The 24,737-nt window shown below is 34.6% G+C and overlaps 1 protein-coding gene across 8 annotated transcripts; it reads left to right on the top strand.

The window, feature by feature from the left end:
• The first annotated feature begins 830 nt into the window (after positions 1-830).
• REG (proteasome regulator gamma) lies at positions 831-23,468 on the top strand. Of its 8 annotated transcripts, none has more exons than XM_089249925.1 (12): positions 863-1,056; positions 6,065-6,097; positions 6,201-6,227; positions 11,800-11,862; positions 11,995-12,090; positions 13,186-13,234; positions 14,553-14,612; positions 14,945-15,057; positions 16,926-16,994; positions 20,466-20,588; positions 21,640-21,726; positions 23,249-23,468. In XM_089249925.1, exons 1-12 carry the CDS (start codon positions 964-966, stop codon positions 23,327-23,329), a joined length of 894 nt encoding a protein of 297 aa, XP_089106051.1. In that variant the 5' UTR covers positions 863-963; the 3' UTR covers positions 23,330-23,468. The 8 variants fall into 8 exon arrangements, with proteins under 8 accessions (XP_089106082.1, XP_089106059.1, XP_089106051.1 ...); XM_089249950.1 differs by lacking the exon at positions 863-1,056 and adding an exon at positions 1,304-1,438; XM_089249933.1 differs by lacking the exon at positions 6,201-6,227 and having other exon boundaries at positions 852-1,056.
• Positions 23,469-24,737: the final 1,269 nt, after the last annotated feature.

Raw genomic sequence — 24,737 nt, forward strand, 5'->3', positions numbered from 1 at the left:
GGAATTTGTCCCGCAAAATAGAGGATGATCCAATGCACCTACATATTCTCCGAGACATCACCCTGGAGACCCTTAACTCTGTCCCATTCGCAGCCAAAGATGCCTGCCTCCACTTCATTCACAGCTGAAGTTATCTACCTCGGCTTCTCCTCTAGAGGGGGGTTAATGGGAATGAGAGACCATCCCTCTAAAGAGTCACATATTACAGGGAAAATTTGTCTCGTAAAATATGGGACGATCAAACAGACTTACAACAATTCGCCCCTCCTGTCACATTGTCCTGGATCTGCACCTGCCTCTGAGGGTTCCAAGAGTCCATTCCCCCCCATCTAATTAACTCATATGGGGAGGGCCATAACAGCGAAAGAAAAGAGGCTCGTGGCCTGGGCGGTAAATGTTAGGGATAAAAAAAGAAAAGAAAATTTTTCGCTTCAAAATGTAGTTATAAAAATTTGTTAAAAAATAAATTTTATAAAGTTTTTTGTATAGAGTGGTGATGTGTGTGTGGAGAGAAAGAGACAGCAAAATGACATGCTACCCCGAATAAATTACATAATTATAAAAAATATCGAAAAAAATATTAATTTGATCGTTTTTTAAAGGGGGAGAGGGCGCCACGTGTCTCTGCAAAAAGATAGCTTGATTTTTAAAAAAAAATTAAAAATTCAGAAAATTATTGTGGAATTTTTTTTTTCTCTTCGTCCTTTTATGCCAACATAATATATTTTCGCGGATTCGAAAATAAAGCGCGCACTTCGGAAAAAATACCAAAAAAAAAAACCGTTTTTACTCGCCAAATATCGCCAATTCAACGCCAACAATACTGAGAGATATTACGTGATTCTTAAATCGATTTATCATCCTCCTTTTTCCCCACTGAACTCGCCGCTCTCGGTAGCTGTATCATTTCCATCCTCTCAACGGTTCGATTCTTAATTACAGCCCGGGGGAAAAAGAGTAGTAATGGCTAGAAGTGCGAAATCCAAAAACACTGGCCGATCGGAACAGCAATCTCTCTCCACAACCGGCCATCAATCAGCTGTTTCTTCGCCATCTGTAAGTTTCTATAGGACTATTATTATTACAGATCATTTTGGTGAAACGCGGGAACCCCGAAAAAATCTTAACGAAAACCGCGATCTTTTTAAAAATAAATTTTCATCCAGGGGAATATAATGATTATAATCTTAATGAATAACTGATCTCTTTTAAGATTTTTAAGCCTATTATTTCATAATGTCCAATATAATTTCCATACCGTTTTTGCACAATGAAGTGAAGTGCAGTGCCGCTGTCCGGTTTTGTTATTTACTCGGCGAGGTGTTGAGAAGGAACGTTTTCTCTTCCTGCCGGTTTACGTTGAGTTAACGAAAACAAAGCGAACTCGGAGATAACATTTTCCCCAGATTTTTAAATGGCCGATGACCTCTTAATTAAGGTAAGATGCCGATCGGTTGCCGGCCGATCTTTCTTTTCTTTTTTGTCCTGCGTTGTAATTGTCTTCCCGTTCAGAGAAATACTCGGTATCTCGGAAAAGTCCTTTGAGCGTGATACTCCCGGCTGCTGCCGCGTGTTAGGCTTAGACTTTATTGTTGTTTATTTTACGTTTTGAAATATAAGAGCGGATTGCTTGATGCGATCTAGTTTAGGTAGTTTCTTCTAGTTTACGAAATTGCCTTGAAATAGCTTGATTCAAGCCCCGGACTTGCTGGATTTGATTGTGTTTATGCTTACGTTGCAACATTGTTTCTCATGCGCAATAACACGTAAAAGATCTAGCCAGCTTTCTTGATATTCTAGCATTTGAATTTTCAAGTGGTTTTTTTTCGTTTTCTTTATTGAGCACTTGAATGCTTAAAACGAGTAAAATCTTGATTATGATCACTTAGTAGAGAAAAAGAAATTATAAGTTTGAGCGAATTTAAGCTATAGAATGAAAGCTTCCTTAAATTTATTCAAGCTTTTATTTCTTTTCTTTACTAAGTGATCATTCCCCATTGATATTAACCAAGATTTAGTTGTTTCACACATTCAAGTGATCAATAAAACCAAAAAAAAAAGCTTGAAAATGCAAATGCTAGAATATAAAAAAAAAACTGCTGTGTGGATCTTTTGTGCGTTATTACGAATGCGAAACGATGTTGCAATGCATGGGCACAATTAAATCCAATGAGGCTAGAATGAAGATATTTCAAGACAATATCCTAAACAAGAAGAAACTATCTAAACCAGATCCCACAGCTTTAGGCAACATTATTTTTTGGTAATTTTATCGCCGAACTTTCAATGAATCTGATTATTACTTTTCTCAGAGTGTCGCCTACACTGATATATCACCATTACACTGTTATACTGGATGTTTTTCTAAACATACTTATTGAGAAGAGGCTTCTATTCTACAGCTTATTGATAAATGTGTTTTCATAACATCCAGTATAACACTAATTGTTATATATCAGTGCGGGTGACACTCAGAGAAAAGTAGGCGATAAGATTGCCAAAAAATAAAGTTGCCTGAAGCTGTGAGCAAGGCTCAAAAAAATCCCAGGTTTCCATCAGGGCTGTCCAGTACCACGGGTTCCCGGCAAAGTGCTTTTCTCCTTAGGGTGCTACGTCTCACTAGAAATAGCTACTGACCAATTTACATACATTACTCTGGAAAGTTCGAACTACATCTAATTTTCACAAAGCCCCTGTGTCATGCTCGGGTGGGCCCATGCGTAAGACCACACTGGTTACCATGATTAAAAAATGGGTACAGACACTCAGATATTTATGTGTGTGAACATTAAAATGGGGCTCTAGGACAACACAAAGGTTTCTGAACTTCTGTAAGCGCCTACCAATTGGGTCATTAAGTCCTGGAAAAGGCAAAAGTAGAGGATCAAAGCAAAATAAACTACCCCTTACTATTAGTTCTGATTTGTCAAGTCCTGGTTGTGTGAAATGCAAGTGTAATTAGGATTGCATCTAATTGGGATTTTGCTCGATTAAAACTATTCTTGCTAACCCTAATTTGGTTGATGTGTTCAATTAATATCATTCTACATTTGAAATTAAGTTTAAAAGTTGATCTAGCAGGAGCACTCTGTCAATTCATATTGCATAATCTTAACCATTTTCACAAACAATAATTCTTTCTAACAGCTTTTATTTATATAATAGATACCATCAGTGAATATATTGGTTCAAAGTAGCCAGTTTGGACTTGTTTTTAATGCTAAAGACAAATGGGTAATTATGACTACTAGACAAAGCTAGAGCTAGGAGCAATTGCCCTGAGTTGCAAAATCATGTTTGCTTTCCCCTAATAATAATAATAGTTACTGACCTGCTGGCAGGTGTATCATAGCCGAATCATAGCTGTTAGCATCACATATGGATATATCGCACAATATTTCAAACTACTAGTGGTAACTGCTGTTCCAGTTACAATTCAATGTTATGGGAAACAGCTGAAATCGATTATATTGAATGATTGAAAACATTGTTTTTATTTTCATTAATGACAGCTGTTGACAAAAATCATTGTGTTGATGAGAATGTTATTGGTAAAGTATAGCAGCAAGGTATTGCCGCAAATTGTGATTCTAACTGCTATTCGTTGATCTTGTTATGATTAACCAGCTATGGAACTCTCTGGAAAGCAACAAAACTATTTAACATAGCAGGTTTTTTTTTTTGAACATTTAATGCATTATTTGAAAGTGTTGACCACGTTATGAGAAAATATGTACTTAAAATCAACATTAGATCAGAAAAAACTTGAAATATTCATTAACCAGACATTTTTAAGGGACATACTTCTCATAAATTTGTGTATATTTCCCGAAAAAATTTATCTCAAATGTGTGAAATGGTTTCAATGCTCTTTAAAATTTCATGGTTGGTTGATCATAAAAAACTTCAAATCCTTTGTGAGTGCTGTGTGTGCGGTTTCCCTAAAAAAAAAAAGTCTCTTGTAATAGAAAACTTTGAAAACTTGATAAATTAGGCCATCTATCAGGGTAAAAAATGTGAACAAAAAGAAGTGCTAGAAGTGGATGTATGAAACAGTATAATCCCCTTTTTGGCAATGTGTTGGAGATTTTTAATTTTTGAGAAAAACATCCAAAAGCCGGACGAAAAGTTGCAAACAGTGAAACAGGATCATGCTTTCCGACATCTTTCTTGAAAAAAATTGCTAACACATTTGCCAGAAATGAATAATTCATCGAAACCTTGATATTAGAATACTCTACTGACCAAGGAAAAATATTGTTATAAAGGGATTATAGTTATATCGTGAGGTAGCTGTTTAACATTTGGGTATAACATTTTCAAACAAGATTTAGAAAAAAATATCATTGTTGAGGGATTCATCATGGAAAAAATATCTTTGCTGAGGGGAGTTATCATTATATTGAGTATCGTTGTAGTTAAGTTTCACTGTGCTATGGCTGTTTAAAAAGAAAGACTAAAAATCAAACTAAAAGAAACAATAATAAACTACATTCTTACACCAAATAAGGGAAGAGGGAATCAAGATTAAAAGTACAACATCCTAGACCAGATACAGGATTGGAAATAATAAAAACCAGGGCTCTATTTTATATAATACAATTATTTCTCTCGATGCATAAATATTGTCTGGAATAAATTAATAGAAATTCAGTGACTTTTTAAAATAATACAATTGTTTAGAGCAAAAAAAATCTCTTTGGATTTAGTCTTTTTTTTCTTTTTTTTTCTGCACTCTATGCTAAAGCCTGTTATTATTAGCGATGACCTCTAGGGGTGACTTCGCCTTTAAAGGATAATCAACAGTTGAAAGAAATGGTAACCTAGAAGCCGAAGGAAATGATAATAGAGCCAACAGAAAAAAAAGGTAACGGAAGAAAATGGCAGACTATTCTGACCAGAAAGAAAAGCGTTAACAGGCTAGTAAAGAAATCGAAATACAAATACAACGCCACAACAGGCAAATTGCCCTACGAGCTGGCTGACTTAAGAACATCATGGATCCCCGAGCCATTTTTTGGAGGCCCTACCCACTACTGCTACACCACACATGCACCCCCCCCTTCCCTGCGGAACCCCCCCCCCCCAACGAATCGGTATATGTGGGAATATGCGTGTATCTGACCAAAGGAATTATACTATAATTCTCGATTTAGTGAAAGTGATAAAAAAAAAAAAAAAAATCCATCTATTTGTGTGGAAAAGTTTCTTTTTCATGAAACAGTTCAAATGCTCGCTGAAAATTTATGCTGGTCTTCAGGACTAATCCTAGGTTGCTATGCCGACTAGAAAATCTGTATTGGCTCTTAAAATTTTCTAAATGTGGTTGTTGAATTGGAAGTAAATTTCTAAATTGGAGTCTTAGGATAGCATAAAAATTTCTGATTTCATTACACTATATATTTTTAACATGGGAAAAGTAAAAAAACAACATTATTTAGGATAGAGAGAGACAGTTTTTTTTTCGAAATGCAATGCATCAAGGAAACATTTTCTGGATATTATCCTGAGGTGAACTCGTAAAAGAAGGCAGGGTCATATCTCCACCATACCCCCCCCCCCCCCAAGCGAAATTTAAATATGATAATATTACATTGAATAACTGTTGCGAATTACTTGTATAAGTAATGGGTGATGATTAAATAACAAATCGAAGAAAACTTGACTAAAAACGGGGCATTAAAAAAAAAAAAAAGTCGGGACGCAGTGACTGTCCTGGAAAGTGCGGAATGGTCAACCGATTTTTAATGTGTAAAAAAAAAAAAAATTGCCCCTCCCAACAGCGATCTATAGATCCGCCCAGTAGTGTAGATGGTAGCATGCTTGCCTGGTTTGCAAGAGTTTGAGTCCTGGCGGAGATTAGAACTGTATTTCTTGAGCAAATTACCATGCTTGGTTCCTAAGAAATTGGGCTGGCGACTTGTTCAAGCCCTGCTGGTCTTGCAAAATCATGTTACTCATAATTGACTTGAGGTAATCTTAAAGAATCTTCATTAATTACAGGTAAATTTGAAATCCCTCAAAACGTGCGCTCATCACATTTTTATTTTTTCTTATCTTTCAGATTGATGAATACAAAGAGAGCTTGAAAAAGCAGGTATGTTGTGACATTGTTTATGTCATAAAATATTTATTGTAATTGGCTGTTCTGATCTCGTGATGTATTGAAAAAGCTTTCAAAACATCTCCTTTCATTACAGTGGATTGAAGGAGGGAATAAGCGAACGGTTTGTACTCTCTTAAAAATTAATTGAACCTACTTGAATTTTTCTTTTCTTTCTTTTACCTATGAAATCAAAGTGACCAGATACAAAGATGTTATTTCATTTCGGATGCAGAATATTTACGGATAATTCATCCCTTTTTTGATTTATGTTCAAGTCTCAATATACTTTTGTTGGTTTATTTTAATCATCATTTATGTCTTCTTTTCTACTAAGGGGCCGTTCAAGTATTATTATGTCAGCAGATTTTTAGCCATTTTTGCCTCTGGCTATAAACATTAGTGATACGTTTACTACTATCTTAAACTCGGTTTCATGTGATGCAGTCGAATCTCGCTTTAACGAACACTTTTCTAATCCCCCAAATAAGTTTACATAGGAACAATGCTAGGTAACCTGGAATTCCTTTATTACGAAATTTCGTTTTAACGAAGTTATTCCTCCGGTCTCTTGGCATTCATTATAATGGGATGACTTATAACTGACCTTGTGTCAGCAAAAACTTTCGTCAGCTCTGCCTCCTAACGCGTATTGGGATCAGAGATGTTTAGGGGGGCTCGTATCCACTCTCCCAGATGATCAAAAATTTATTTCTTTATTAAAAAATTATATACAAAAAATTTCTGAAAAAAATACTGTTGTGTGTTATAATCAATTTCTGTTAATTTTAATGTTGTTTGAAGGCCAAGAACTCTCGAAATAATTTCTCTTTAAGAAATTCTTTGCGACTCGCCCTATCTTAGCCTTATATGCTAAACCCGTAGCCCACCACCGCAAGCGTAATTTTGTGAAAGAACTAAGCGGCACATTTACAGATCGCTCAAGTGACCCGCGACACAGCTCCAGCACATTTAAGCAGCCAGTGGTACATTCAGAGATCCCTTGATGGGCACGTGGCACAGGTTTAAAGTACTTGATTGCTCCCCCTCTCACCCAGTGCAGTTGTACATCACTCAAGTTACCCGCGGCACATTCCGAGATTACTCAAGTGATCCGTGGCATAATTACAGATCACTTGGGTGATGTGATGCACAGTTATTGGCACTCGAGTGGCCTGCATCACATTTCTAGAACATGTGAGCGGTTCGGACACATTTAGAGATCACTAAAGTTGTTCTGTAGAGGACTTATCAATAGGGGCAATGTTAATTCCTCAAACTGGCAAAACGTTTTTCTTGTTTTTGGCGCACAGAGTAAGATGCCACTAAGAATATTTCATATTTTCTTAAAGAGTGGTTGATGATGTAAGCATCATCCAAACAAATTCCCCTCTTTTCATCAAAAGTTGGCAAACCCGGAACCCCCTTCTTTTCCCCCCCACCCATTGTTGCTGATGACATAATACTTAAATGACCCTTAAGGTATCATTAATTATTATATTGTTGTGAAGAATGTTTGTATGATTTTTTTCCTTTGACCTGATACTGGTATTATTAATGGCTTCTTAGTAAATAGAATCTGGTCATCTTTGGCGAAACTTTGTGAAGTTAGCTGTTGTTATTATTTTGATTTTTTTCCCCCCTGCACGTTTTATCTATTTAGTAAATAATAAATAAGATAATTGAAGTGTTTATTTTAGAAACCCCTATAACCGACAAAAAATTCAAAAATGAGTTAATACTGGTTTCTTGTAGTTGATTGACAGACACATCATTTGGTGCAGAAACCCACTGAAAAAACATTTTGTATACCCGTGTTTTGTATCCCTGAAATATTTGCTTAGTGCAGAAACCCCACAAGCGAACAGGTCGTTTTTGATTACTCTTGTGCTTTGAGGGGGTTTCTAGTGATTATTTTCCATTCTTTGTTTAGAAAGTCTGAGAAAAGTGTTTAGTAAATCGCACTCACAGACGTGGAAACTGAAGAAAATGAGAAAAAGGTGCTGTTTATCCAGGCACATACAAACATAATGATATACAAATCATGAATTTAGGGCAAAGAATATGCCGCTTACAAAAATAAGACAATCACTCAGAAAACTTCCTTACAAAAGCAATTGCAAATGTTCCGCCAAGTGTTTCAAATTTGACACCAAAGTAGTTCTGAGTGAAATTTGGAATTATTTCTACTCAATGTGTGTAAAACAAAAACGTAACAAGAGGTTTATATTTGAAAAGTGGTGGCCATGCTCAAACTCTAAAACTGCCAACTCTGGCGAAACGTCTGGAAGGAGCATTCGAAAGCAGAAAAGAATCCTATTTTTTTTTTAAATATTTACGTACGAACACTTTGTTCTTAGTCATAGTTTACCTGGAAAAGTGAAAGCCAAGACTTTATTAATGGCTTGAACATGTCAAAGTTTTCTTTGCGAAAGACCACTAGCCCTTTCGAACTGCCAACTACGAATTCCTACCCCCGTTGGTAAAATCTCAACAAGAAAAAGAAATTAATAATCTGCAAAAGCTTCTTGAATATACCACAGACTGTTGAATTCTACAACATGATTGTGAGTTGGCCGACATCTGAAGTTAAAATAAAAGATTCTGACTATGCATAATAGCAAATGAGATGGGTATTACATGTGATACTTTTATTTCTACAAAATATCTGTAATTGACCAAATTAAAATTCATTGTTGTTACAGACCTGCCAACTCTCCCGATTTAGGCGGGAGACTCCAGATTTTTCATCCTTCCTCCCGCTCTCCGGATTTGTTGAAATTTCTGGGGGAGAAATGTAACTTTTTCTTAATTGATTAAAAAAAAAACTTTTATTTCGATTTTTTTTTTGTGTGAATGAGTACCGGGGGGGGGGGGGGCCCTCGGTAGAATCTCCGGATTTCTAGATTTCAAAAGTTGGCACGTCTGTTATTAAAAGGTCAGCTTTATTGATTTTTACCCCTAACTGAACTTCATTTTACTCCTCTCCCTTGAACCTTAATGTGATATATGGTAGTTAATATATTAATTTCCATTTTATGTATGGAAACCATCCTTCACATTCAGGAATTCTTTCTTAAAAAATATCCGCTTTTAGTCAAGTTGGAAGGTTTTTCTTGATTGTGTCAAAATTTGAACTTCGGCACTTATGGGGTTTCTGAAATAAGCGCTTCAATTGTAATGAAGATAATTATGTATCGTGTATTTTTCTTGCTTGCATTGAGCAGTCTTCATTGTAAATTACATTTGGATATGTACTTTAATACCGCAGTTACTCATAATGTAATATGTATTGTTTTCCTCCTCCAAAATTGTTTCAATTAATTTTACTGCACATTGGAATATGTGGCAATATTGTGCAGGGGAGGAATGTACATGTTTTCGCCTCTTAAAATAATTTTGACGTTAGATCAGGGTTTTAGCTAGATAAAAAAATTCCTTTCTCAAAAAAAGCAAAAACGGGGAGAAAAGCTTTAGCAAAATGCTACAATTCTAATGTAATAATTAATGGTTGGATGTCTATTCATTCCGTACCTCCTGTATGCTTTTTTGCAAAAGTGTAAACCACTTCTTTCGAATTCTAAGGTTTTCTTTTGCATTTTGCGAAAAGTGCGACCGTAGCTTAAACCTTGCATTAGATTCTGGAGGGTGTTAGATTGGAGTGAATCAAGGCTTGTACAGATCTAGAAAAAAATTTTGTTGCTAACCAAATATTTTAAGAGCCAAGCATATTTCTTTTGTATGATCTAGTATCTAATCACTCGTAAAATTTTAGGTGTCAATACTAATTTTTTAGATTCCATGGTGATATAGCACCCAGAATTTGTCAAGGTCTGCAGTAAAACAGCTACATGTTTACAATGTTAAACAATGTTTCATATAAACATTGACGATGCAATGGTTAAGTAGTTCGAAATTTTGAGAAAAAAATTCATTATAAAAATACTTGAAAGAGAAATTTTTTTCAGCTATTTTTTCCAAGTTTGGATGATCCATCTGTGATGTGCATCATGTATAGATTTTGTGGGTCTGATGACATTAATAGTGCTGTGGGTGAATGAATCTACCGAAATTAATTTCTTAATAAATTCACTTCTTTTTCGAATACGTACCACAAATGGATTTTTCTGGCTTATAGTAACATTTTCGAAGACTTGGCAACGCTCCATATTTTAGCGTATTTGTGATCCCAGTTACTCGTATTTTTCCTCAGATATGGTCAAGTCATTTGAGTGTTTTTTTTTATTAAATGTGGTTTTGTTTCCTCTGATTTGTAGCGTCATTTATTTCCTCACCATTCATCAATTTTAGGACATTGACAGGCAAATTTGTCGTAAATTCCTTTTTTTTTGGCACAATTAGTGATATCCCACATTTTGGACAGCATTTTACTCTGCAGTATTGTATACCATAGTATAATTTTCACTTGAACCCATTAGAGGAAATATAGAATAGTTTCATTAGAACCATTGGGGAGGGGACGAATAGCGATTTGGAAGAATAACAGAGTACCAAGTATTCGGCTAAAGTTTTGGCAGAATATCAATTCCAATTAATATATTTGCTTAAAGTTAGTTTGTCGTGTTTAGATTCACACAGACATTCGGCCGAATACCTCAGCGTTATTCGGCCAAACCAAAACTGTTTCTCAAGTTTATGTGGCAAGAATAATAACTCTGTGCAGAGCAGGGCAAAAATACATGCACATTGTAATTTGCCAATTTAACGAAATCCTATCTGGAATTCTCAAATGGTCCAACTCAGTAGGCTCAAATGGTTCTGGGGTATGCAGAATTCTTATGTTTTCACAAAAAAATTCTTTGTCTCTTTCTCGGACTCAATTGATTGAACTTCTTTCATTTCCTGTGTTTATATTTTGAAGCGGAGATATAAATGTCAAGTATACATTGGCGCTTGTTTCACTCCACAATATTTTTTGACTAATACTACCAAACCACATATGCACCTCGTCCATATTCCTCAGCTGAACTTCTAACGACTTGGTACATGCTGAAATGTATGTGTGCGCGTAGTGAACCAAACGTTTGTTTCTGTGTAATGCTTGTTATATATGTGTAGTGTGCTGCCGTCAATTTTCCTAACTATGAGCAAAGTGTAATATTTTATGACTGCCAATTGAACTCCTTCTTGTTGTTGACTGGAAGTAGGATAATCAATGAAATAGGAAGTACACATTATCACACTGTGAGGATTGATTTGCATGCATAGCACGCCTTTGTAAACCTGTTTCTTTGTGTATGTGTGGTGATATGTGACAGCTAACGAATTCAGAGTGAGGATGCAAATGGGTTAATAGTTTTTATGAAATTTCTGCACCGCCTTTCTCTGCACTGTAACAGTTGTTGGATATTTGCTTTATGGGTTTTGTTTTGTCTTTAAATTTTATTTCATTTTTTGTCAAATCAACACTTGCTCTGCAAATTTGATTTAGATTGCTAATCCTGATTAAATTCAGAGTGAAAATATCCATGTTATATAAATTAGTTACTGGACACGTTATATTTGACTTTGAATAAATGATTTCAAAGTGGTTGAAAAGGGTTTGACGTAATATAAGCCTTAAATGAGAGATAAAAAAAAATGCTGTATTTTATGTACTTTAATTTTGCAAGTTGATTTTGAGAACAACCTTTTTTTTCATCCTGATTGAAATTTTGTTTTGTGTTTTATTTAAGGCGGAAGAACTTATTCTGAATGGGTTCCCGAAAAAAATCTTGGAGTTTGAAGACTTGTTAAAGGTGCAACTTTTTTTGCTTTGTAACAAATTTTACTTCCTGTTTTCATTGTATGAGTTAATTAATTAATACAGTGAAACAAATTTTGTGTTTGCTTTACTAAAGTTTTCTTTAACATTTCTTATGGCTCTGTAGACTGAAGTGTTCAAGCGGCCCAATCTTGCATCTATACATTGTGATTTGAATATACCTATTCCAGAGGCTCCCCTTCTCAATCATGAAGTGGAAGAGGTAATTATTTATGAAGCAAGATTTTTACTTTTTGCTGATTATTGCTATCTATAAACAATTATGAATATCCAATTTAAATGCTGCTGGTCATCTGATTTATGGCTAATAATACAGCGTGCATGAAATAATAAAATGTTTGATGTTCCCACACATTTTTCATCCAATAATTTTAAATCTTGTGAAACTTTTTTGTGAAAGATTTACGCTATAGTGATTAGAATTGAAATTTGCAAAATAGATTTGTATTTGTATTGTATAACCAACTTTTGAAATGTATATGAATAGAGATGTGAGGTGATAAAATATATTCTTTGGATAATATTTTTGGAGAATGAGAATATTCTTCTGAATGTAAAAATTGGAGAATAATAAAGAATAATGATTTTTTTTTACCAATTTTTTTCATAGTATGAACTATAATTCAGTTTTCATTACTTGAAACATTTAAAATAAAATAATTTTTGGTATAACCATCATATATGACAAGTTTTAGTTCTAGAATATTCTCAGTTATATAGTGAGAGGTTTCAAAAGTTTTTATTATGAAGATTTCAAAACTTTTAAACATTAAAAAGTCTCTTTTTAAAATTAGACAAATTTTCAGAGATTTGTTCAAAGCAAAAAAAAAAAACAGACCAAAGTCGATTGACAAAGGAAACCATTCTTATATAATCACTTTCATTCTTGGTAGATACAGAATTGTTGTTTTCTTCACTGTACATGCATTTACATTTTTATCACTTGGTATTTCTTTGTCACTGAGGCCCACGTCTCCAGAGACGAACCAGCTTATATCACAGACCGGGGGCCATGGTTGGTCTGGAGGTATTTCTTTGAAGTTCTGCAATTCTGCCATGTTGGTTTCATTTTCTTGTGAAGTTTGAAGCAAACTTTGTGGGCTACAAATTTTAAGTCTTCTCCCCATCTTCTTCACAGAGAATATTCTTATCGAAATAAATAAGTATCATCAAGTTTTATTCACCTTGATGAGAATATTCTCATAAAATTCTTGAGAACAATCTTTAAATCTCTATATATGAATTATAATAATCAGTTTGCATAGCATAATTTGTTTTTTGTTTACTATAATTCTAGCCCACATCAAAGAAAAGGAAGTACAGCGTTTTAGAAAATGATATCCAAGGTATGTGTTTGATAACAAAATGTCAAGGCCTTTAAGATTTGTGTCTATTTCTTCTTTAATTGTTGATAGTATGCTTCTAACATCTGAGTATGATATGTATGTGTGGCATGGCAGACCGCTCTAATAGCCGGTATGATTGCAAAAGAGTAGTCATGTAAATTTTGGACTATTAATCATCTTGTCTGTATCTAAATGTATATCAGTCTTTTGGGCAGATGCGAATAACCTCGGTTTCGGATTTGCTGACTTTTGATGACAAGGGGGGAGGGGGGTTTGAAGGTTGGTTACGTCAACCACCATTTTTTGATATGAAATATTCTAAGCTTTTTTTTTCTTTTTTTTTTCACTCCGAGCACAACTCGGGTCTATCGCCATGGGCAAGAAATATTCTAAGCTGCTGGAGGGGGGCAGTGTTTTGCTGACAGGGGGGGGGGGGGGAAATGGCTGAAAATCTGCTTACGTAATACACTTGGATGGCCCCTAACACACAAAGTAGGTTTATTTTTTTTCCCCCTCTACAGAGAGCAAGATTGTTTCTGATTTTTTTTCGAAAGCTGTAATAGGTGAGATATGATGTTTTCACCTAAAGTTATCAAGTCAAATTTGAAAACGAAACTTATGTACAAGGTGTTCATTATAAGGTGATGATGTGTCAATTTTTTTTATCATAGCTTCTTATATACTAGAGCACACTTTTAAATTGAGTTTTTTGTGCAGTAAAGTGCTGAACAAAATATTTTACATCATTTCTGGTGGGGGGTGGGGGCCTCTTTAGAAATTCGGCTCGCACCAAAATTTTTTAAAACTAGTCAAGCCATGATTTATACAGGGTGGTTCCATAATTCCTCTTGCTGCATTTCACTGGCAAATTGCTGATCCTAGAGGCATACTTCCAATTAGAAAAATATCCAAATAAACGTCATTCATATTGCAAGGGACTGTATAGTTATTAAAATACAAAAACTAACTTTTTATGTGGACACTGTCCTTAAACACATAATTAGAAAGTTATTGCTTTGTCTCCTAAGATAAAAAAAGAAACTTCTACGCGTCTAAGTGCAAAATTTGCGGAGATATTTGAATTCAAATAATGAGGGAAATTTGGGAAAGGACAGCACAAAGGACTTTCCCTTTTTTGTGCTGTTATTTCCCAACCTTTTCTGATTTTTGAATTCAAATATATCAGCAAATATTGCACTTAGAAACATTGGGTTTTTTTGGCAACAAATTTCTAATTGAGCTTTTGATGGCAGAGTGTCTGTTCGAAAAGGTAATTTTTTTTTTAATTTTAACCCCTTGAACTGGTATTTATTTTCAGGCAGCACTGCTCAGACGTACAATTTCATGGCATGCTGGACTCGTCATTTCGGTTCAAGAGGTAACTGTAACCCCTATAAACTATAACCCCAATATAAACCCCTTGCAACATGAATGACATATCTGAATGCTACATGTTGTTTGAATACTTTTTCTTATTGGAAGTATGCCTTTAGGATCAATGGTTCGTCAGTAAAATACGACAAGGGGAATCGGGCAATCACCCTGTATATTGAAAGCAAGAAATAGCTGCTGACTAAAATGATTTCCTCTTGTATTTCATTCCGTGTTTTACTAATCAAAATTCATCACCCGAATGTTTTCCATCATGTAGGATAATATTAATGCTTTTATATTTTAATAATCGAAAATAATTTTTTGCATCATTTTTAGGGACTAAAGTGCTCCTGTTACCCAATGGCACTGTGCCTACCAACACCCACATTGTTAAAGTTGTTGACATAGTGAAACCTCACATTCAACAGTTGGTTGAAGATGCCAATGTTGTGAGTATAATTCCCCCCTATTGTCTAATAAATTGCTTCAGTATTAAATTTTTTTCTCAGCCGTTGTTATTAACGAGGTCATCAGTTACAAAATGTGTTATGATCCAAATAACTTTGAAAAGGTTTTGTATTGAAGTGTTATTTTTTTAATTTATAGTTCAAACGCTCTGCCCCTAACAAAGTTTTTAGTCCCATGAATAAGATGACCTTTCTTATTCATAGGTACCAATGTTTCTGCCTTATTAAATCCAGTACGAAACCTAACTGTTTTCAATTTTTTTTCTCACACAATCCTTAAATTCTGCTCTGCAAGAAGAAATATCCCTAAAGAAAATGCCTTTGTCCTTGCAATCTCTTGCATGACCAGGTTTTTTAAAGAAATATATGGGTAATTGGGATTTTTCAAAAACTGAAAATCATTGATTGTTGTCAAACATGATGCTAAAAATAAGCAGTCGCCAATTATTTCTGAAATCGACAATATCAGTAAATAAAGCGCTACTGCAAATCCCAGTGGATTAAAATGAATTCTCTAAAATGAATAAAAAATATTAAGCATGACAAATATGTGATATAAATATATTTATTGTCACATAATTATCACTCAGTTGGTTAGTTGCAAAATAATTTTAACCCATGACTTTGGTGGAGAATAAAAATTCAAGTGGGTTTTTTGGAAGTACATGTTATTAAAAGCAGAGACAACTGTAATTTAAAAAATATGGGAATGCTCTGTTAATACAGGTTATATAGTAACCCGGTGTAGTCCCACATTAAATCCCAATTTTTCTTTTATTTGTGACATTTTTTGGCAGCGAAATATTTCGCCATGTGACAAACTTCAGATTTTTCAGGTCTGGGAGTTGACACCTATGCTAAGATCTAGTACAGTGAACTAAATTTTCAGTCTGTTTAGGTTGCTGGTCAAACAGGGTTTGACTATAGGTATTAGCTACTCTATGTGAGACCTGGTGGAAGTGATTAAGATGTTTCAATTCTGTAGATTTTTGAAAAGCTTATTCAGTATTGTTCTTTACAATATTTTAAAAAATTGTTCTGTCGAAACACATCCTCAAAGTATGATGATCTGTGTGTCTATATCGATGCAGCATCTTCTGGTAATATTAGTATCCCCCCCCCCCCCATTGCACTGTGTTGTGTTATTGGATGAATTCAGGTATTTTGCACCTTTATTCGAACCAATGTAGAAAATTGTATTAAAATTTGATTGCATCATATTTTTTTTTGGTCTCTAAACACATGTAATAACATGAAAAGCGTTACCGTTTGTGTATAATAATACAATACCACTGATAAACATGAATTCGGATCCCGGCGCAAAGGGTGTAAACAGAGCAATTCTTTGTTGAAATTGTATGTCTAGTTCCCTTGTGCATTATGACAAATAGATTGAATCAATTTTTTTGGGTGTCTCCAAAGTCTCACTTGCTCTGACATCTGTTTGCTGTGGTTTTGCTTAGTGAATTTGCCATGCTTTTTCTCTCTCCCTCCCCATGCACAACACTGTTCCAACTGCAGCCTTGGCTATACAAAATCAGAGATGCAGTTGAAAGCTCCCCTGAACCCATTGTGAGGGGGGGGGGGGGGCTCTGAAGTTAAACATTTGGCTAGTGTGCATTGCTTGATTTGTAATGAAATATTTTGTGAAAACCCTATACATGGGTGTGAAATCCCATAGAACCACTCAAGGACAACACATAATGTGTGCATGTAGATGCTCCTTTAAGAGTCTGACAAAAAAGAATTACTTTTGGAAACAATATGTTTTTGATGTTTTAAGTTTTCAACATTTACTGTCTCTTGGATCATTTAGATGACATGAAATTTTGTCTCTTTGTTTTTTTTAGCTGAAGATGTGGGTCCAGTTTCTTATTCCAAGGATTGAAGATGGCAATAACTTTGGTGTTTCAATACAGGTGAGAGAACTTTGTTGAAACAGTTTTCTAATGTTCCTATTACGTGTTGTGTGTACAAAATGTACCTCTCAAATTGAAGTAATGAGAATTTTTTTTTTTTTGATTAGACGTGCTTTGAAATTTCTTCTCAAATATAAATCTGGGTTACGTAAAGTGGAACCTTGCTATGGGAATACTCCCTGTAACAGTAAATCCCCCTATAACATAGCTGCCAAGTCTCCCGAATTTTTCGGGAATCTCCCGAATTTTAGCTTCATCGCTCGACCTCCCCAAAAGTTCTTAAATCTCCCGAATTTTTACGAAAATCACAAAAATCCCTAATTGTCCCTAAAAATTTCCTACTTCATTAAAAAAAATCCCCGCTTATGAAAACAATCCCTAAGGAATTTCTTGTGGGGCATGAAGCAGGGCCGTCTCTGCATGAAGCCTCTTTTTTTTCCCCTTTCGAAATGATGTCACACGTTGTAAATGGGGAAATACCCTTTTTAATGAAGTTTTACAAACCCTCTGATGGTAACAAGAAAGTTGTTTGTCTTATCGTGCAGGGGAATGGCTTAGCAGCCAATAGTCCTGGATAATAATTGAAGATTATAGTGACGCTCATATGATCAAAAATTCTTTTGTTGAAGTTACGTACGTGCGATATAACAAAGCATGAATACTGATAAGCAAAAATATATTTAATCAATTTTAAAGATACTTATTCCGATGAATTTCCTTTCATCAAATGTTCCAGAAGAGGGTCGACTTTCCCTTTTTGTACAAGTTGTGTTACGGACATAAACATCGGTCATGGTGGAAAGAGTGACATCATCACTCATGTGAAATGAAAAAAAAACAAGCAAGTGTCACAAAAAGTCAATGTTCTTCAAAAATTGACGGTGTTTTCCTTCATCTTCCAATGATTTTGGGGTCATTCGCGCAGAATGTTTGTTCACAGCGTTTCTGATTGAACACAATATTTATTTTTCCATCATTGAAGTTTTGACCTCCAATTTCACTTGTTTTTTGGGTAGGAATTTTATTCCCAAGGGTTTAACTTCCATGTGTGTAAAATCCCTATTTTAATTTAACTTCAGTTTTTGAGGAGGGATTTTATTCCCTACGCTTTAACTTTTATGTTTGGAAAATCCCTATTGTATTTATTAGGGAGTGGTTTTAGGATAAAATACCGGTTTGCGTGAAAATCTCCCGAATTTTCATTTTCAAAAGTTGGCAGCTATGCTATAACAATATTTATTCAAATCTTGTTTGGAATCACCTGTAGTTTGATGTTAAACTCCTCTCATTATGCAATATACTTTCTTACCATAACTCCTTCTGTAGAGTGAGTCCAGTTCAATACTTTTTGAAGTTATTTTTAAATTACCTTCAATATATTTTTGTTCTCTCGAGGGTGTCTAGTAACCTAACTATTTTGTGCCACCTGATCACAGTGAGTATTAGGCTAGCTGTCCACGGGAAGCTACTATTACCAAAGTCAGGTTGCGGAAGGAAGTTGCATATATGTGCAAAACTACTACATCAGTATTGTATCACTGCGACTTATCACTCATAGTAGTTGTAGTGGATGACCAGTTTTCACGTATCAGAAATGCTACTTTTTGTGTAATGCACGAAAGTGTGATTTGTTTATTTATCTATTTTACAGGGGCAAGAATTCTAACTGAATAACATAATATAATAATCAACCAATCACAAATTTTTGCAGCCGAAATGTATTATTTTTGGATGGTACTAGCAATGGCAATTCAGAAGAAATGTCAACAACAGCATGATTTCAGTGGCACAGTGTTTAAGCTATAGTCACATTTTTTGCAAAATGTGAAAGAAAGTCTTGGAATGCAAATAAAGTAGTAGCCACTTTCGCAAAAAATACGTACAGGAGGTATGAAACGGGTTGACATCCATCTATCAATTATTAGCATTTTAGCATTTTCAGAGTTGCCAACTGCTATGGATTGTTCGTAGTTTCTGCAGACGACCGCTATAAATTATTAATCTAAGGGAGACACTCTCAATATTACAGAAAGTTGAACATAAATTTTCCATCAAAACCACCTCACGCTGTGGACTAGAAGCAGGTGTTTGAGTGGTTCAAAATGGTGGAGTGGACAGGTTTTTTATGTTGGATCCAGCTTCATTTACATAATGCATGGTCGAGCTCGCGCAACTTGTGTCGGGAAGAATTTCATCGTAGGTGCCATAAGAGCTCTGATACGAAGAAAACAGGGATGGGGTGAGAGTATAGGGTTAGCAGCAATAAGTAAAATCACGCTTCAAATAAAACAAGAAGATATATGGGCTCTAGAGTTTCAAGACGTCCATATATATGGCCCACAAGGGTGTATGCAGGTTTAGATTGCATTGAATATCCATGAATTATTAAGGGAGTCAGCGACCTCGGAAAGTTGCTTTAGGAGGGGGGTAATGTGGTCTGAGCCTTCTAGATTCCAATGCTAATGAGGTGCTGTTTTTAATGAACTTTCAATTAAAATTATAAAACATATTTTGAAATGTAAACAAATTTTTGAGTGTTTATTTTTTATTGCACTATGATTATGATGTCCTGGAGGGGTATTCCCCTTCACATGGCAAAACTGAACATTGATCACTACTGACAAGCTTTAAGCCAATGTTGGCATGTGTGCATTTTGCTAAAGCTTTTTTTTTCCACTTTAAATTTTTTGCTAATCAAATTTTTTATCTAGCTTAAACCCTGCTGTGGCACATGATAATATTACTTATCAATGTAACTGATTTACACAACAGTATTTTTTCTTGTTTACAGAATATTGTTACATCACTGTATTTAGATTTTTAGTTGCTGTTAGTTTAAATCCCATTTGCTTCACATTTTGAGCTGCGTGAAAATACAAAAAAGAATTTCATGATGATGCATTGGTTGATCGAGTTTTTAATGTCTTTTGAAAAGTTGTGCTCTTATTTCAAGTTAATAATTGTGCATAGAAAAGTTATGTGACAATATGGATTTCTTGGCCACTACAACACATATTTACTCACCAGTGTCTAAATCTTCTGGAAATATGTGTTGTTAAAGTTGGTTTTCTAAGTTGGCTTATGTGTGTCATCATATTTTTCACCATAGACACTGCCTTCATTTCCAACCCATCTCATTAATGGCAGTAAATTGCAATATAGCGATATGGCCAGAGTTGGTGTTTGGTGAAGTAGTAGTTGTCATATTGCTGTTCTATTTCCAGTCATGATAGTCTTGCAGAAAGTCTTTTTCATCCATTTAATGTGCTTTTCTTCCTATTACAGCTAAGTATTATTTATAAAGATTTGCTGCTAAATAGTGCTTTACTTCAAAGCTTTCCGGCTAGCCATAGTTTCAATCATTGTTATTTCAATAATTGCCATGTAATTATTTTGCAAAACGTGCATTTTTAAAAATAAGTCTTTGATGAGAAAACATGGAAAGTAAATTTTTAGTTTCTTCCATCATAGGAAGATACACTGGGTGAAATCCGAACAGTTGAATCTGAAGCAGCTGCCTACTTTGACCAGATATCCCGCTATTTTCTTACGAGAGGAAAAATTGTTGCAAAAGTTGCAAAGTATCCTCATGTTGTAAGTATAGTCTATCATTTTAAATCAGTTTTCATTGATGGTAACCATTTCTGCATACTATTTAGATAATATAGTTATTAAATCAATCAATATTATTGAATACAGATGTTGAGGCTTCGTTAGTTGTGAAATATACTTATGAACTATTTAGTCATACTCAGTTTATGCAAGAAGTGAAAGAATCTAGAATTTGCTCTCTTGTATGAGCTGTTGGTTGTGAAATCTGCAAAATAATAAGAATTCCGATAACAGTACATGCCATTTTAAACTTTGAATAAGTATTAAAACAAAACATGACTGAACAATAAAAATGACTGAAACATGACAAAACATGAATGTACATCTATATCCTTTTTTTCATCAAAACTGCAATAGAAGACAAAAGGTACTGGGATTCATTATTGGGAGGGGCGGGGTATCATTGATATGCTTTTTTAAATTGGATATTATTTTACATTGTTGAAAGCAGAAAGTTAGCATAATAGTTTTAGAACAACGAAACAGGCAATTGGGATATTGGAAATGCCATTATGTCTGGCTGTAGTCACTGCAATTCTATGGTCATAGTATCCACTGTGCCAGTAGAGCATAAAGACTCCCTGTTAAAAAGGCTTGCCACAGAGAGCAACAGGCCTACAAAGGTACAGTTATTCAATCATTACACTTCTCTCATTGTTTGAAAAATTGATTGCAGATCTATATATAACAAGCATTAAAAAAACGCATTAGGTTCACAACACGCACATTCCGGATGTACCAATTTGTTAGAAATTCCGTCTAGGAATGTTTATGAGCTGCCTGTACAGTTACTTAGTAGTAGCTGCAAAAAAATATTCAATTCAATATTCAAAACAGCTATTTTTAATTTTTGAATTTGTATACTGATACGTGTGATCCGATGATGGCATCACAGTAGTTCAGTGATAGCGAGATGAAAATCATATGTTTCACATTTCTGTTTTCATTTATGTGGTTTTGTGGACTTTTTCTTTAGAACATGTATCTTCTTTGCTTGGTAAATCCTCATTCTCAATTTTTTTTCCCCCATCAGGATGATTTCCGGAGGACCGTTCAGGAGCTTGATGAAAAGGAGTTCCTAAGCATGCATTTAATCATATGTGAATTAAGGAATCATTACGTAAGTATTGTTTGAATGTCTTCTTACCACTCCTCAAACTGATATCACTTATACCAGAGTGTTTCTCAACCTATGGTTCACAATGATGGCGTAGATGGTTTGCAGGGGCATACTTGATAAATTAATTCTGATTGAATGAAATGATATTCAATTGATATTAACAATACCTTATGGGGGTTCCTAATAAAGTATTAGACCCTTCATACTTGCAGTAACCATATTTGATGAAGAAAAATACCGGAAATTGCTATCCCAAATGCTAATTGCTGCCAAAAAATTCAGTTTTCAAAAAAGTAGAAAATTATTGCTGATATTGCTACAGCATAGGGAAATGAAACACCGTAAATGAAATCACAGTAAATAAAAATTGCACTCTTGGAAACAATTTTCATCGCAAGGTGACCACATTTCATTGCAGAAAAATACTGAACGTTTGGATCTTAATTGCAGTAAAAAATGGGACATCGCCAATTATCACCAAAAATGTTGGAATAAATGGACAAAAATCACTAATTGTAACTAAAAATTTCTGAAAAATTACAAATGGATAGAAAATAAAAGGCTACTGCAAATTGCAGTGAATTGGAAAAGAAGAAAAAACCAGAGAAGAAAAAAAACGTTCAACACTACCAATATACCCCAAAGCAAAATGTTTAGCACTGTTCTGTGATGACCCCCCCGGTTGACGGGAAATGTTCTGCAGTAAAAATCTCCATACATGTAACAGTGTTTTTTTTGCCCTTTTTCTGAAAATTTTTCCAAATTGTTCTGCAGTAGCAGTAATTGTTCTGCCACGTAGGTCGCAGATTTTGGCACATTCTGCTTTGGGGCCAATATATGTGACGAGTACGTGTAAATTGTAACCATAATTATTATATAATAAGTTATAAAAATTATCTCCATTCAACTAGGGCCCCTGACCTGAGATCTTTGACAAGCCCAGGCCAGATTTTTAATGAATTGATAATGTGGAAAAAAAATTATTTTCGGTCCCTGGGCTGGAACCCTGTCAGCCCCCCACTGTGTTTCCCTATGTGGGTGAATGGGGCATTGTTTCATTTTGTCAAATGAGAAAAGGTGACAGAAAAGTCACTGAATTTTGCTTTTGGTATTTGGTAGATACCCTGAGGGAAGATCCCCAAAAGCAGAATGTTTTGCATTGTTCTGCAACAAGCCCTCGGCTGACTTCAGACAATGCCTACCCCTTCATGGAAAATGTTCTGTGGCAAAAACCCCTATAATAGTGTTTTCTACGCTTAAAATTCTTCTTGATTGTTCTGCGAAATACAATTCAAATATCTTGTTTGGAATAAGGGGACAGACAAATCAAAGGCAAAACAGGGAGAAATTTCAGAACGTACAGTGAAATTCGCAGCATATGAACACTAATCTTTCTCTGTAAAGTAGTGGTCTGTTGAATTTTTTCAGACGTATCACTTTTACTTGAGTACAGAAAGGTTGAGAAATGCTAACTTATACTATTCTCTTACAAATTCTTAATGACTTTATTTCAATCTTGTAGGCCACATTACATGACATGGTAACGAAGAACCTAGAGAAGATTAAGAAGCCTCGGTCTTCAAATGCAGAAACAATGTTCTGAAAGAGAAAAAGGAGGACATTTTCCCGCCATGAGAAAATAAATTCATTTGGATAACACTCAGCTAGTAAACGAAAATATGTATCACCTAAGTTATTTTCACCTTGTTTAAAGAAAGAAAAAAAAGAAGGGGAAAAAACCAGTTGTTTTCTTGTCTTATGTATCTTGTCAATCGCATTAGTGGATTGAAGAAGAAGAAAAAAAAAAAATGTTTTCATTGAAGGTTTATTTTTGGAAAAGTTTATCGGGAAAATCCAGAACAGGGCCGTATGTGTGCATGTTCGCACATCTTTACCATTACCTCTGCTTTTTTTTTTTAAATGTGTTTAAGTGGGTTTCAGTTTCGAGACTGTAAATTTTATTCTTCTTTAATAAAAGTGAAAAGCAACTTTTTATAAAAAAAATAAGTTATATGCCGATTTATTTGTGATTGAGGTGAAATAGAGGATTCATTGCATCATTGATGCTCTTATATCCAAAGGATGACTGATGTTGCTGAGAATTTTGTTTCTTAATAGTCGATTTTTTTTCTTTTAAATGGAAAAATGGTTTGTGTGGGTGAAAGTTAATATTTGGCGCTGCATATAATCAAATATCTCTCTCTAGAAGCATGTTCAATACAAGTTTTGAAATAATTTCTTTCTCGGCCACCTTGTTGGGCATTTTGCCTGTTGTGGCGTTGTATTTGTATAAATTCTATAATTATTTAATTTGAATATTAATTATCTTTAAGGTTGAGAACTGATTAAAATTTCTAACTGGTTAATCAAAAAGTTTTAATCTAATTTGAATTGAATATTTTTCGTAAACATGCAGGTTGCAGGGCTCCCACTTCATCCTACTTTTCTTACTTTTGATTAGAATGTCCTAATTTCTAGTTTTTGTCCTCCTTTTCTACCAAATCCTGTCAACAAAATTTGTTAAATTGATTTTAATTAAGGAAGGAATCGATATAATGCCAAATAATGCAAAAGTAGATAATGCTTCTGCCGAAGCAGAAAGTGTATGGTTTTAAATTTATTTCTGAGGGGGTATGTTGACCATTTGATGGTTTTTAATTTTTCATTTGTTTAGTTTGAGGGTTCAACAAATAGAATAGTCATTAAAAACTTTTGTCTGGATGGAAAAATAAATTTGTATTCACTACAGAATGGTCTTGGACAGTAACTAGCCTTCATCATTCAGAATTATGGTGCACATTTTGTGTATAGGTGAAACAACAGTTTGCATAACAAAGCAGTTGGGTACATAGGCCTATTCTAGGTTTTGTGACTCTGATGATACCCAATAACATTCAATTGTCTTGTGTTGAGTGCTAAAATTTAAACAAATGTTTTTAAAAAGAGGATGGACAACACAGTAAAACAATCTGGTCCACCTTGACGTATATACATCAGACCTTGTGATTTAC

The sequence above is a fragment of the Pholcus phalangioides genome, unplaced genomic scaffold (genome assembly GCF_987345545.1).
Source record: "Pholcus phalangioides strain wild (caught in Gottingen) unplaced genomic scaffold, Ppha-v1.0 ptg000003l_1, whole genome shotgun sequence".
NCBI lineage: Eukaryota > Metazoa > Arthropoda > Arachnida > Araneae > Pholcidae > Pholcus > Pholcus phalangioides.